The 14,730-nt window shown below is 36.7% G+C and overlaps 1 protein-coding gene across 1 annotated transcript in view; it reads left to right on the top strand.

Moving 5' to 3' along the window:
- Positions 1-2,391: 2,391 nt before the first annotated feature.
- Positions 2,392-14,730, top strand: part of ITM2B (integral membrane protein 2B) — a 34,833-nt gene continuing 22,494 nt past the window's right edge. The window contains exon 1 of the mRNA XM_019650854.1: positions 2,392-2,703. Within this exon, the coding sequence (XP_019506399.1) occupies positions 2,587-2,703 (117 nt within the window). The 5' untranslated portion in view covers positions 2,392-2,586. The remainder of the gene's footprint in view (positions 2,704-14,730) is intronic.

The raw sequence follows: 14,730 nt of genomic DNA, 5'->3' as shown, positions 1-14,730 counted from the left end.
ATGAAGAAAAGCAGGGCTTACTTAAGTCTAAAGAGAGGCAAGTCAAAGCCTTCATCTTTTGCCTAAAAGAAACCTTTCATAAAAGCTGAGACAAAGCCACAAGATGCCTAGCTACAGCCACAAGTTGGGCTAAGAGAGAAAGCATTAAGGGAACATTTCAAAGGGCACATTCAGTGATGTTGTTTCACTATGGGCCCCATACTTGCAAAAATGTTTTTCCAATCATCCTGCTAAACCTGAAGGAGAATACACAGGAGGTATAGAGACAAAATCTGAAAAAAGAAATCTCTATCCAAGCATATCACACAAATCTAAATGACCTAAGTTTCTTGAATTTAAGTTTGCTGACTCTATTTTGTTATCCCTCCCGTTAGGCAGAAAAACAAACATGGAAATCAAGGTGAAATGTAAAGCTAGGATCGCTTTAAAAATAGTCTTCTTACTCTCTCAAAATCAGTGTGAAAAAGGAAAACAAAAATCTTCTAAGACTCTCTTATATTCCATAGTTATTGGTAACTTATGACTATGTTTTTAACTTTCTTTTGTTGAGTCATGGCCTCCTCCTCCCCTACGCCTTAGTTTTCAGGGTCAATGGGCAACCTTTTATAAATCACGGGACTGGACTTGCTATGTTTGGTCTTGATCCAGCTTCTTTATTATCTCTGCTGTTGTGTACTACAGTTTTGTAGACACACCAGATAAAACGGAGAAACAAAACCAAGAGATTATTCCCAGACTGCCAACTGATTTCGAACTGTTGCTCACTGCTTGTACACAAATAATGGTCTTTTATTCAAGAGTCTTAGAATAGAAATACTGGGGGAGAGAGGGGTTCTGCTAATTTTGGGTTCTGTCAAATTCCTTTTTTCTTCCTTTGCCTCAGTTTCCTAACTTGTTTAACAGTGTTGCTCAGAATTTTGTTTTCTTCCCTCATTCAGTCCAGTGCAAAATGCCTTGAGTATTTTTTCACCATTACATCATAACAAAAAGAGAATCAGGAAGATCTATGTATCATCATATATAATTCTCCAGATCTTGCTTCCAGAATTCCTTAGTCTTCATTTGTAGTGTCTCAGGAAATCTACGAAACCATGCCAGTTCACAGTCAACCCCATGGAGTCAATCCCTGAACAAGTGAGGCCCAAGGAGTTAAAATAAGCTGCTGCAAGTCATATGGTTAGCTAGGGTCAGAACTTGCCAGAATTAGAACCCAACTCTTCCTATTCTCCATTGAACACAATTCATTTTCACTGGAATTTCAGAGTGCCTAAGCAGAGAGAGGTCTGAACTGGGTTTCTAGCTCAGGCCAGGATAGGATGATTTGAAAATATATGATCTGAAAGATTCTGAGATCTTCGGCTGTTTCTCATTGATTGATAATTCTATGAAGAGTCTAAGAGACAAGATCATTTCCTTGAGCAGAGCCAAATCCCCAAGGACCTCAGACTCCACCTACTTTCTTCCCTGTTGACTCAGGGCAGAGCTGATACAGCTGAAACACCCACATCTCTGGTGGAACCAGGACAGAGTGGGGTGGGGGAAGGGTACAAGATCAACCATTTGTCCAAAGGGCCATCTGTTGATACAGTCATTAACCCAGTGACAGTGTGGGCCATTTTCTCTCTCGAATTAGTTGTATGTGAAATCCCTTAAAAATATAATTTTGCTATATCCTTAACTTTTTTTTTCTCCAGAAAACTACTAAAGACATCATCACCGAGTACTTTCCGTTGAATAAAAAATCAGGCCGGTATACATGTGGGTTTTGTCTAAGTCTGCACAACAGTGGAACGTTTTGTTTTAGGAATGTGACATGTATGAAATACAAATCTGCCAAAAGGCTTCCTCAGAATTGCTCTGGGGCTAGGCAGGGCAGGCATTAACTTCCCAAGGGAGGGGGAGACGACAATGCAAGTCTGAGTCAGGTAACGCCCTTGGGTGAGGTCTGGGAAAGATAAAGAATTCAGATCCCAAAGATAGAGTCCATCAAACATTTCTGTGCCCCACTGAGTCAGTTCCATAATAAAGTGAGAAAATGCAGGTGTGGACGCCCCAAAATTTCACGGTCTTTAGAGCGCGGGGAGGTGGGGGTGGGCAGCTGGCAGGGAAGGGCCGGCGTGGGGCTGCCAGAGGCTAATCGTTTGTACGCAGCGATCCCAAGAAAGTTCATCTGATTTTGCTACAAAACTGCAACATTGAGCCTGGAGGTAAACTGGCTGGAAGCGAATTCAGGACTGGAAAATCCAGGCCCTCACCCACGAGTGCCCCTCCCTTCATTGCTGGATCACGCGTGGGGCCTGGGGGCAAGAGAGCGCCTGGCTCAGCGCCAGGCTCCCCGCCCTCCTGCCTCCGCCTCTCCTGTGCTCCCCGCTCCGACCCCGCCCCGAGGCGTGAGCGAGCTGTCTCCGCCCTCGCCCGGGAGGTGGGAGGCTACCCGAGCGGTGCCGCAGTAGCCGCCTCAGCACCTTTGGAGCTGGCCAGTCTTCCATAGCCGTTGTTGAACCGCGCCTGGAGCCCGGCTGAGGAGGCTGCAGTTGCAGCCAGGAACCCGCAGCCCCGCGTTTCGAGTCCGCCCCAGGCCGCGCCATGGTGAAGGTGACGTTCAACTCGGCTCTGGCCCAGAAGGAGGCCAAGAAGGACGAACCCAAGAGCAGCGAGGAGGCGCTCATCATCCCCCCCGACGCCGTCGGTGTGGACTGCAAGGTCCGAGGGCCGGGGAGGTCGGGGGTATGGGCGCTTGGCCCGGCCGGGAGAGCTGCGCGGATCCGGTGCGGCTCCAAGCGCCGAAGTGGCGCAGCCGCCGGGTGCGGGGCGCGAGTCCCCGAGAGAGCCGAGCTCTCCTTTCTTCTCGGGCGGCTCACCTTTCTTGTCCGGCCGCAGCTTCTTTGTAAGAAAGTGCGTGTGCAGGAAGCGGTGCCTACCGCGGGATCGGGGTCTTGGGAGGCCTGCAGAGAAAAGAATTGAAGAATTGTGCCGAGTTCACGGTCGTTGGTGCAGTCGGGGTAATTAGTGTTCGTGGGGCGGGGACTGGGTTCGTTGGACCTGGAGACCAGCGGCGACATGCAAAACAACAAAAACAACAACAGAGTTTGGCACTTCCTCCCAGTATAAATAATGTGCCTAAAATGGCTGACATCATTACAAGCCTAAACCTCTGTTGCTTCCTACTTTCGTTTCTAGGCTGAACAGCACTTGGACTAAGTCCAGCTACTGTAAGCCTCTTAATTTTAAAAGCATTTTCTTCTTTACCTCTTTTTTCCACGGCCCTTCGGTATTGGCAGGTGAACTTCATGGTGGGGTCTGGAGAGGAAGCAAGGACTTGCAGGTGAGGGGAGAAAGAAAGCAGGGTGACGGTCTGCTCAGAGTGGGTTCTGGCTGTCGATTTGATAATTAAAACAAATGTTGCCAGTAAAGACCAGTAATTACTATGTGGATGTTAGTGTAAAACCGACAATGGCTTTTAAATTATATCAGTATCTTTATAGGACTCCTTAGGCGAAGTGAAACTGAACGTAAGAAAATTGTCTTATGTCCTTTATAAAATTCTTTTTTATTTTACAAAATCTCCCTTTTAGTCTAAACAAAATCAGGAGTGGAACCAAAATTGTGCTAACTTCAGTTAGCATTTCTCAAGACTTATGATCAGTAGGGTAAACTTAGTTTTAACTTAAAAAAAAACCACAATAATTTGTGTGCAGATATGATGTGCATTATTTTTATATGGTCTAATGAAAATTACTACTGAAAAACAGGCCACTAATATACTATAAAATTGTTTGAGAATATAATGTTAATCTGGATGTAAAAATGTTAGCCTATACTTATTTTTGAAAGTGTTCTAGTGAACAGAAACGTTAGAGATTGATTTTTAAATGACTGCCTTGCCTTGAAATAGGAACAGTGAACTGATTCCCTAAAAGGATTAAGAGTTTGGGTATTGGTATTGTTTTCCTGAATCCATTGCAAACAGGCTTGCTCTTATAAGAAAATGTTTGGAATGCACAGATCGTAATTCCAGTAGCAAATTATTATCATAGCTCTCTGATTGATAATCAGGTATCCAGGCACAACAGTCTCAAGTACATCTATATAGATAGATTTTAATTCTATTATGTATCTTTCTTAAATCGTATAAACAAATATGACCCCTCCCATAGTAGAGGGAGAAAGTATTGGATGATGTCACTTCAGACAGCTTTTCTCTGTTCCACTGTAGTGAAGGAGATTTGAAATGCTGCACAAAAATTAATTAATTTGCTGGGCAACTTTAAATCTGATTTTTAACATTTTCTGTCGTTTCTGAAATGGTGACTCTATTTTCAGATCCTCAGAATTTCTCACAATTTCACCATATTTGAATTTGTGGTCCTAGCAGCTTAAAAAAGTAACTATTCATAGCTTTGTGCTTTGTTTTCCATTTCTGTATCCTCAGATCTCCATATCCAAAGAAAAATACTGGAACTAAGCTGTGAGGGCCAGAGTCCTGCTTTGTGACCACACAGCAGTCCTAGATGAAAGGGTAGATACAAAATGACTAATTCTTTTTCTAGCTATAAGCTCAAAGATTTCTTCAGTGAATGACAAAATATCACTCTACACTAATAGTAGAATCCTTATAATCAGTCAGTCACTTAATGATAAATGAAAACCCTACTTCATAACAGTCATTTGCGAAAGAACTTCTGATCTCTTCATCTTAGAGCTTGGGCAGTGATTACATAATACTCTCTGGCTCCTTGGGGTGACTATAAAATAACCCTGGAGTTCGACTGCCTGGGGCATTTCCTTGCCTGGTTGCTTGAAAGAATCAAGTAAAGCCTAGTTATGGACCAGAACTCCGGAACAAAAATTGTTAGTACCTTTAACCCTCCCAGACCACAATATCCTAAAGACCAGCGTTTCTCTTAAGGGTCACCTGCTCTGGTATCATCTGGGATTCTTGTTTAAAAATGCATATTCTACTACCTCATGCTTCAGGAATTCTATCACTCCTGGCAGCTGGCTTATGTAACAGGAATTCCAGTAGTTTTATACTGCTCTAGTCTTTCACTATTTCTTTAGTTCTTTTCTCACTTCAGGGTGAGAACCCTCTGGAAGCAGTTCCGTTGCCCCATTTTTCAATCTTGTCTTTTCAGTAGCTATTAATCCAAACAGCCATGTCTGTTGATTATATTATCTCAACCAACTTGCTATTTTTCTTTTCCTACATTTCCCCCTTAATTATTTTCACCTTCCTCCAGCTGTCCCAACTGGCACAAAGCTCTTAGAGGTAGAGAAACAACAAAGAGTATGTAGGACCTAAGTTTTGTGTAACAGCTAAATTTAAAATTATATGCACATTTTTTGTTATAGGAAGAAATTCGTTTATGTTTGTGTCTATAACTTTGAACTTTGCAAAATTGTTTGTTATATATGTGCACATATCAAAGAAAGTACTTTATATACTGAGTCAGAAGTCCCAGTTTTGTCATTACGTTACTGTTTGATCTTGGGCTTAAGTTTTTAGTTTTCCTTAACTGTAAGTTGAGAAGATATGACCAACAGGACTGACTCTCCTAGTTTTAAAATCCTATGAAGATGCTAGGATTATGTAATTATATTTGGCAGGAATTAGGTTGTTTTCATTGTGAAAAATAACAACTACCTCCTCATTCTGACCAGAATGTTCCCTTTCTTTCTTCCCATGTGTAGCATATTACATTCCTTCCTCATATTAAGCAGCAGTGGGTCAAAGAGAAAGGAGATTGATAGAGGTATTATGTAATAAATCAAATATTCATTTTGGGTTACCAAACTGTAGACAGTAGTTATCAGCCCCTCATTTTGTTGTAATGCCTAATTATGAAACACCTTTCCCAATATCCGATCTTGAAAAAACTAAATAAAGTTTGCTTCATAGGTATTCCTGCAAGGTGTTTTGCTGATAAAGTAACGGGCTTGTGTAGGGGAGAAGATGGGAGGGTGAGAAAAAGTGAAGGACTAACTAGCCCAGTAAGGCCTGAGTTACCCATTACAAAATGGCTGTTTGGGCCCTAGTTATTTATTACACTTCCTGGCATTTCCTGTTTGCATTAACAGGACTGAAGGGTTTGGTAATTTAGCTTTGTAGTGGTGTTTTTTTCTGTTTTTCTGATTTGTTTTGTTTGTTTTTAGTGGGCAGAGGAAAGGAGGAACATCAAATATATGATATCTACTAAAATGTGTTGATCTTTAGAGACGGGATTGGGAGCGTGGTTCTCTTGAACAAGTACATGTCATTACCTAATATTTGTAAACATTGGCCAGTAAAAACTTTACAGCCATTACATTTTGGTTCTCTATGACAGTATTGATATCTGAGGTGAGGATTTAGTACCGGGAGATAAATTCATTGCTGCATGCATACCAAGTGACTTGGCAGGACCTCCTGTGTACACGCGGCCCACAGGATGCTGCTGCTGTTGATGCAGAGAGTAGACAGGTTGCATATTGTACAATCAGAGAACAGTTACCTGCCTGGGGTATTCCCAGTGTCATCTTAAACATATTTTTTTCCCGGACTAGACAAGCAAGTATATCATCCTTGGCAAAATCATAAGCCTGTAAGACATTATGGAATTCAACTTTGCTATATATGAGAGGTTTAAATGACTAGAAGTATTTTTTAACCAGAAATATCTCTTGGAACACATGCTACAGGCCTTTTGAAGCTGATTTAGAATTTAACTTATAAGGTTTTTATGATGTATTGCTAAAGCTTGACTTGCTTTGCACGTACATCGAAAAATGTAATAAGTAGTGATTGTGTGCATTTTATCTCTTAGTTCTTTTATACATACCATAACTTAAATATTTGGAGTGTTCTGTTCAAAAGGCATTTTCTTTTTTCAAAAGGAAATACTTTCTGAAGTCACATTATAACTAAAGGGTCTTAGATTGTGTTGTCTATTATTGTATCAGTAGAGGAAGATCCAGAAAAAAAAATTCTCCTTCAAATACAACATCGATGGATTCATTCTCTTAAACTTTTTGGTAAACTTGATACTTTTTATTAGCGCTCAGACTGAAGGAGTTAAGGACTTGGTCATCGAAGAACTTCTTCAGGCCACAACTGCTACCTGTTAAATAAAGGATTTGACAAATTTGAATTTCTGAATGAGGTGATTTTTGTCTATATTATGTAGAAAATAGTAACACTGGAGCTATGTTTTCAAGAAGCTTATATTATGTGTAAAGAGTTATTTCTTGGCTCTCATGTTCTTTACACAAAGCTTAACGATGAAAGTCTTTTACAAGGTAGATGGCTAAAAATTGGAAATTTTAAGTATGACTCGAACATTTAAAAAAATCATTTAATTGTGATTATCTCCTTTAGTATTTATAATACATATTCTTGATAGCTTTAAGGAAATCTACAATACAATCTTTTTAAGTGTTACCAGCAATTAAATGAGTAAAATTATTTTAAACAATTAAAGATTATTAAGCTCTTTGATTAGAGGTGAAAACTTTTATGAAGTATTTCTGTAATTCTACCATTTTGGGAAAAATCAAGAATATTGTTAAGCAGAAGAATTTCATTCTGAGTTATAAAAATGAAAAAATTACTCTAGTTTCTATGATAGAGGTCTATTCTAACTTTTCATTTAATGTTTTATCTTTTAATGCTCATAAGTTTCCAGCAGTAATTTTATGACTTAGAGCTAATGTAAATATGTCCAAAGAAAAATTAATGTTGAAATAAAAATTTGCGGTTTATAAATGCTAACTTTCATGTTAAATATCTTGAATTTATTTGGGAAATTGACACGTATGGTGTTAGATATTTAATGACTTTGAGATTAAAAAGGCATAAGCCTTTTTTGACATAGTTTTGCTGGATTTTTGTATATTTGAATGTTTAACTTTTAATGCCAAAATTATTTTTTAAAATTTAAATCTATGTTTTGTAGAATGATTTAAAGCTTAAATCTTGAATTATTTTCTTTGCTTTTAAAATATGATTATAATTATTTAATATATGAGCCAAAGGGTAAGTTGCATTGTTAAGTAAATCACTTGGATCACTGCAACATCCAAAAGAATACACATCTTTGCTGGGAAAATGATTTTAAGAGCTAGTCAATCTAGATCTGCATTTCTTAAAATTTGTTTTGTTAGTCAACCTCTCTAGTATCTCTGTTCTGCTGTATGTACTACTCTGTAGTTTTTACCTTTCATTTTTGTAGCTTTCTCTTTCAATTCATTTTTTCTTTGCTTGCATTTTAATGCTAGGGAAAAATAATCCCAAGCCCGTCAGTTTTAGCTAGGGCAGTGCTAGGCATATTAAGCAAAGAGGGCAAACTCAGTGTCTCCTTGGCCCAGGCAGATGAATTAGTGAAGCTCGGTTTTTTTGCATATTAGACAAATTAGACTGTTCTTCATTTTTATTTAAAGAAAAAAAAAGGATCCAGTGTTGCTCTATCCTCTAATATTTAACGGCATGCTAGAATTGGGGTTTTTATTTGAATTCTGATTTTTAGATATTAACAACTAATTCATACAAAAATTTTAGGCAAAGACACTGCAGTCCAGACAGGGGCCACTGTTTTACAGCCTCCTTTCTAGTAAAGAGCAATGCAGGCAAATTAGTGGCCCGTGTCGTGTGTCCAAGTATGGCTTGCTGCCTGTTTTTATATGACCCAGGGCTAATAAGAATGATTTTCACATTTTTAAATGATTGGGGAGGATATTTTTCCTTTTTTTGCCCCTGTCCCCTTAATCAGCAGAGGGGTACAGTTCAGGAAACAGTGCTGTCTAGTTATTGAGACCTCAAGATTGTTGTAATTCAGAGTTTAAATCCTGCCACCATCACTGTGATACTATGGGTAAGTTACTTCAACTCTCTGTCTCAGTTGCTCTGTCAGCAAAATGGGGAATGTGAGAATCTGTAAAAAGTTTATTACAATGCTTGAAACAGAGTAAGACTCAGTATATACTAGCTGCTGTTATTATTACTACTATTACTATTACAACTCTGTCACAGTTGGGCATTCATGAAACAGTTACATGATGTGAGACCAAATGTAGTCTGTGTAGTTTTTCTTTTTGCTTAGATTCAGCTTTGCAGATGTTACTTGTGAACTACTCTAAATACTTGCTTGCTTCTGCTGTTTCATGATTTTAGTTTTCGTTTATTCCTTTTTTTTTGGAAATTTTGTGTATTATTTACTGGCTTCCTAATATAAAAATATAGCCTTTTCTATATATTTTTACATATTACACACATAATCTATTCTACTGGTATATGCTTATAGTAATTTCTGGTTAAATTGATATTCCGTGCTTTTATAATTGACATAAACATTATTGACTTCTGAGCAGTAGAGTGTAACTATTCTGCTTCCTTTCTCACACAAAACCTTTTTAATATTTGATAGTTGCTTCGTGGGCTGAGAGGGAGGGTTGCTTAATTTCCTATATATTTATTGCTAATTCATCCTCAGAGCCTCTGACAGCAGTATAATTGCCTTTCTGAATGTACAAACCTACCAGATAGCTTATCACATTTCCTATTTTCCTGGTGATGTTTTTCTACTTGACATTCTTCAGTCTTACCATCCAGACTGGTTGTAATGTAGGTGTGTTGCTATACAGATGTCCTGAGAGTAATTACCATCCTAGAATTGAATTACCTATGCCTCCATCCTATGTTGGATCTGCAATTTTATGAACCTGAGAAAAAGTGAGATTAGTTTTTTAAAAAACCTTACAGTGTCTTAAAATCTTTACTTTGTTCTCACATTTAATTAATAATTTACCTGGGTACAAAATTCTAGGTTAGCAGTAATTTTTTTCACCATTTTAATGGCAGTGCTCCATTACCTTCTGGTCTGATGCCATCCTGATTCCTGGTCTTTGTATATGAGCAGTTTTATTTTATTTTTTTCCCCTCTGTTAGCTTGAGATTTTTTTCCTTATGCTTTTGGCTTTCAGAATTTTGGCAGAGTTTGTTAATTGTCATTCATTTTCATTCTCTGGCTTAAGGTTTATTTATTTGTTTATCCTTTTAAGCTTTCAGGAGGAAGTAAAGATAAATGTTTAACTGGAAATCAATAGTAGGACTTTCAACTCAGCTATCTTGATAGCTTTTTAAAGATTTATTAGAATATTTCCTTTAACATTAAAATGGATTTAATGATAATTAATAATAGATAATAATGGAAACCATCTGCATTATTATTAGCACTAGTTTAAGGTCAGACAGGGTGGCCTAGAAAGATACATAAGGCATCTCCTGGTCTCCCTCTTTCAAGTTCCAAACCTATTGTTCTTGAGTAATTTTAGAGACAACTCACTACCAACTTTGTGGCTTTATTACTCTAACTTTACTTAGGTTTCATTTTTGTAAACCTTTTCATTTATTCTGAAATGCTTATATGCTGGTATGCCTGAGTTTTTTTTTCCTTTATTGTTTTTGCTTCTATGCATATGATTTTAATACTTTTTGTTACTGTCCTTTATAATTTGATGAAAATCTAACACACAGTGCTTATTATAAGTGTGACTCAATTGAAGTAAACCCAGTGTGATAGAATTCTGTAGAAATTCAGGCCATTTTGTTTCTGATTGTATATGAGTATTATCCAATTGTGACATGGTGTCACTTTACTATTACCACAATTCATTTGCCATAACTATTTAGACCTAATAGCTGCATGATTTTTCTTCCCTAAGATGCACATGGAGTCAGATGATATTCAGACATTATTAGTTCTGTGATAATATACACATGATTTTACTAAACTCTGGGTTTCATTATATTTACCTGTAAAACAATGGACTAAATGACTTTTCATGGTACTTTCATAGGGGATCTTTTCTTCCTGAGAACTCATCTGATCCTATAGTCAGAGGTGCCTACTGCAAGACCAGACACTATACTAGGAATTTTCAAATTACTAACAGCCCCTTCAAGAAGCACCTAGTGTAGCTGAGAGAGATCTACCAATTATGTAAACAAAATTAATCACAACCTACTTAAATGTCTGTATCTGCTTTCACAAGAAAACAACACCCCTGGATTCAAGAGATAGGGGAGTGGTGTAATAAGGGAGCAAGATCAAATGACTACTGAGGATTGTACATGCGTTTAGCGCTAGGCTTAGGGTTCAAAGCACTTTTTACATGTTCACTATATAGAGACATTTCTGATCTCAAGAACTGGAATTATTTTTCTAGTAGTCATTTTATATAACTTTCAAAATCCTAAATTTGGACAGAAGATAAAACTTTCCACATTTAAATTATTTTATGCTTTTAGAAAAATATACTTGGAATTATCAAAATTTCTGCATTTTAAATTGAATTACTCATCTGTGAATATGAATATAACTGTCTTGCTGAAAAACATTAAGATTCAAGATTTATACAAAAATGACTCCTGAACAAGTTTACTTTTTTTAACCCTTTAATCTTGACACTTAATTTTACAATGAATTATATTAGAACATCCCTATAATACTTAAAATTTCTAGGAAGACAGCTATTCTTACTAGGAACAGTGTGACTCATGATTCAGCCAGTGAGTGGCAGAAGAAATATCTTTACCAATTTATTCTTGGTAAAGGCTATTATTAACAATAACATTTATATATAATGCTGATGTTTATAAACATCTACCTATTGCTGGTCTGGACTTTTCTTTTGACTACCCATTGCTTTTAAATTTCACCAATATGAATTTTTAAAAAATACATAGAAAAAAGATTTGTAAGATTTGTATTCATGTATTCATGTATTACTATTCTGCTTTGCACCGGTTACTCTGCTCGTACCTAATGATGTAAAAGTAATTAAGTTATGATCTAGCACTAAAAGGATTTACAGCCTGATTTTTTTCTGTTTTTTTTTCTTTTTTCTTTTTTTAAAGTTCTGACCTGTTTTTTTAAAAACCTAGGCCTGTGCTAATTTATATAATGCCAGTTTGGTTCAGATTTCATAGATTTCTCAAAATAGTTAGATTGCTATGCAATGGCTTTAAAATTTAATTTTGTTCCTGTATTGCTGTGTGTATATGGTAGGATTTGTTAACAGTAAAGGAGGTTAATGAGAAATCTGTTTTGCAGACATTGTAATTTTAGATTCATTTCTCATTTTTTAAACTTGACCCTACCCCAAGTACAAAATAATGCATTAACTTTATTATCCATGTAAGGCAAATCACTTGGAAAACTGCTTCCTTTTGGTATGTCAGAAACAACATTTGGTAATCAGTGCTATTAATAATGAACATAGATCATTAGATCATGGGTTTTTTGTTTTTGTTTTTGGTTCTTTTGATGCTTCTGTACTGAGGAAACAAAGCTATGTAGAAGTTAGGTGAACAACATGTACCAATGAGAAGTGGATGATAATAATCAGTTGAGGCAATCTCTGACATAATTTTGTGGTTTCAAGATTCAAGAATATAATTAGGAAGCATTTTGGAAATTTTTAAAGTAGATTTTAAATGATAACGATGCTTTTGTTTATTTATTTTAAAATTCTTATTGGAATAGCAAGTGCTTTAATTTCCCTCTCCAGTAATGTAAGTCTTTCCAATTGGCCTTTTCAGCATTCTGCTGTAGATTACTTTTTATTGTCTTCAACCTCAGCAGATGTTTGTTTCAGCTTACCTTTCCCAGCCAAGTCAGCTGGTGATGGGAGTAATAATGCCTATCATTTATTGAGCACTTCTTGCTTACTATACACCAAACAATGATTTAAATGCCTCATATATATTTTCTCATTTAATCTCCACAACAACCCTATGAAGTAATCCACATTTATGGTGAGGTAATTGAGATGGAGAAGTTAAAATACCACTTGTCTAACGGTTTCCTATCCTCCAAAATTTTGACATTTCTTATCTGCTTTTTATCTTCTTATAGGTTTATATCTTTTTCAGCTTCTTTCGTATGATTTAATTGGGGTCTTAGAAAAAAAATCCTGTCCTTGCTGCTCAGAAGTTGGGAAAGGAGAGGAATTCAAGTTTACTGGAATATTGAATACTGAAAATTCAGCCTTTTTAGGTATACAGTTCTGATAATCTTGACAAATGTGTATACTCATGTAATTACCAGTCAAGACACAGAATATTTTCCTCACCCCAAAACATTCCTTCATACCACTGTAGTCATTTTTATCTCCCACCCTGTTCCTCACCCTGTTCTGTTTTCTGTTCCTATAGTTTGCCTTTTCCAGAATGTCATATAGATGTTGTAATAACGTAAGGAGTCTTGTCATTCTCCTTGTTATCTTTTCTGGGATCTGGGATTTTTCTGGAACAACTCTGATTTCTGTAGCCCTTGGACCCGGGTTTTCTCTGGGCTTGTCCAATCCCTGCTACTCAGGCACCACTTTTGGTTTGCTGATGCCAGCTGTTTGGACTTGTTCTTTGTAAAAGAATGCCTGTTTTGTCATTTAAAAAATTAAGGTGCTTTATTTACTATATTTATCTGAAATGGGTCTCTAAAACCATTTCAGTGGTTTAGACTGGTTGTTTTATAAAATTAGGTTCTCAGAGGGAAGCATATCTAGTCATAGCTGGAAATGAAGATCAAGGTTTAAAACCACCTGATGTAGACAACTTGGTGTGTTTGGTCTTCACCTGGGGAGAAAAATGATGAGAAAGGAGTTGAAAAGCTAGAACATTAATCAGAAATTCATTTTTTAAAATTTGAATCTTAGATTTTTTAAATGCTGGCAGCTAATTCTACATCTTGGGAAACAGTATACAGGCCAAACAACACATCTGTGGGCAGCCAGGCCTATGCATCCCCATATGTATCCATATTATCAAACATGTTTTAAAATGTGTGTTTCTAAACAACTAAACCTACTTCTGGAGTTTCAATAGCTTATGCTACTCTGAGTTGAATAAATTGTATTGATTCTTCTCTGTATTTGTCTCATTTTTATACTTAAAGTGTTTGCATGACATTGTTTTTCCTTTTTCTTTTTGGTAATAGAATTTTTAAACCTAACATATTTTTCTGTTTCGTATTCTGGTTCCTAAAGCGCTGTTTGCTTTTGCTATAATAATGCAAACTAGAATATCTGAGAGCTTTGGAAAAAAAGGTCTCTTTATTCATCCTATAAAGAAAGCTCAAATAGAAGTGCCTGAGGATGTGAAGTGATTTGTTAGTATGGGAACAGAATAAAAATGATGTGAAACCCTTGCATTTTGTCTGAGTTAAGTTTATAATTGAAGCACATTTACTGAAGCTTCTTAGGAACTGATTGAGGTGACCTAATTCTTAACTAATTGAAGTACCAGAACAAAAGTTATCCTTCATTTTGCTTAAGCTCTAATTAAGTAATTTTACATTATCATATGATGATAAGATTTATTTGAACCAGAAACTAGTACAGTGTGAGAGTGAGCATCCTTTTGAAAGCCATGTCTTCCTATACCTGCTGATAAGTGGTGATTATAGGCCAGTATGTGCTTTAGTGTCTTCATTTATAAACTGGGGTAAAAACTTAGGTCTTAGGAAGATTAATGAGATGATAATTGGACAGCACCTGTGGGAGATCTTTTACCTCATCAGCGTAATTTAAGGTGCACCAGTTTTATTGTAGTACATGGGGAGGAAATGTCTCTGTGACTTGTTTTAAATTAGGCCAGGTAAAGTTATATACCCCAGTGAAGCAGCTCTTGTTCATGAGTAATTTTCCTTTTTCTTGTTGATTCTTGTTCTTTAAGATGTAATCTAAGCATAAAAACAA

The sequence above is a fragment of the Hipposideros armiger genome, unplaced genomic scaffold (assembly GCF_001890085.2).
Source record: "Hipposideros armiger isolate ML-2016 unplaced genomic scaffold, ASM189008v1 scaffold_148, whole genome shotgun sequence".
NCBI classification, from domain to species: Eukaryota; Metazoa; Chordata; class Mammalia; order Chiroptera; family Hipposideridae; genus Hipposideros; species Hipposideros armiger.
This window is presented reverse-complemented; position numbering and strand designations above follow the sequence as displayed.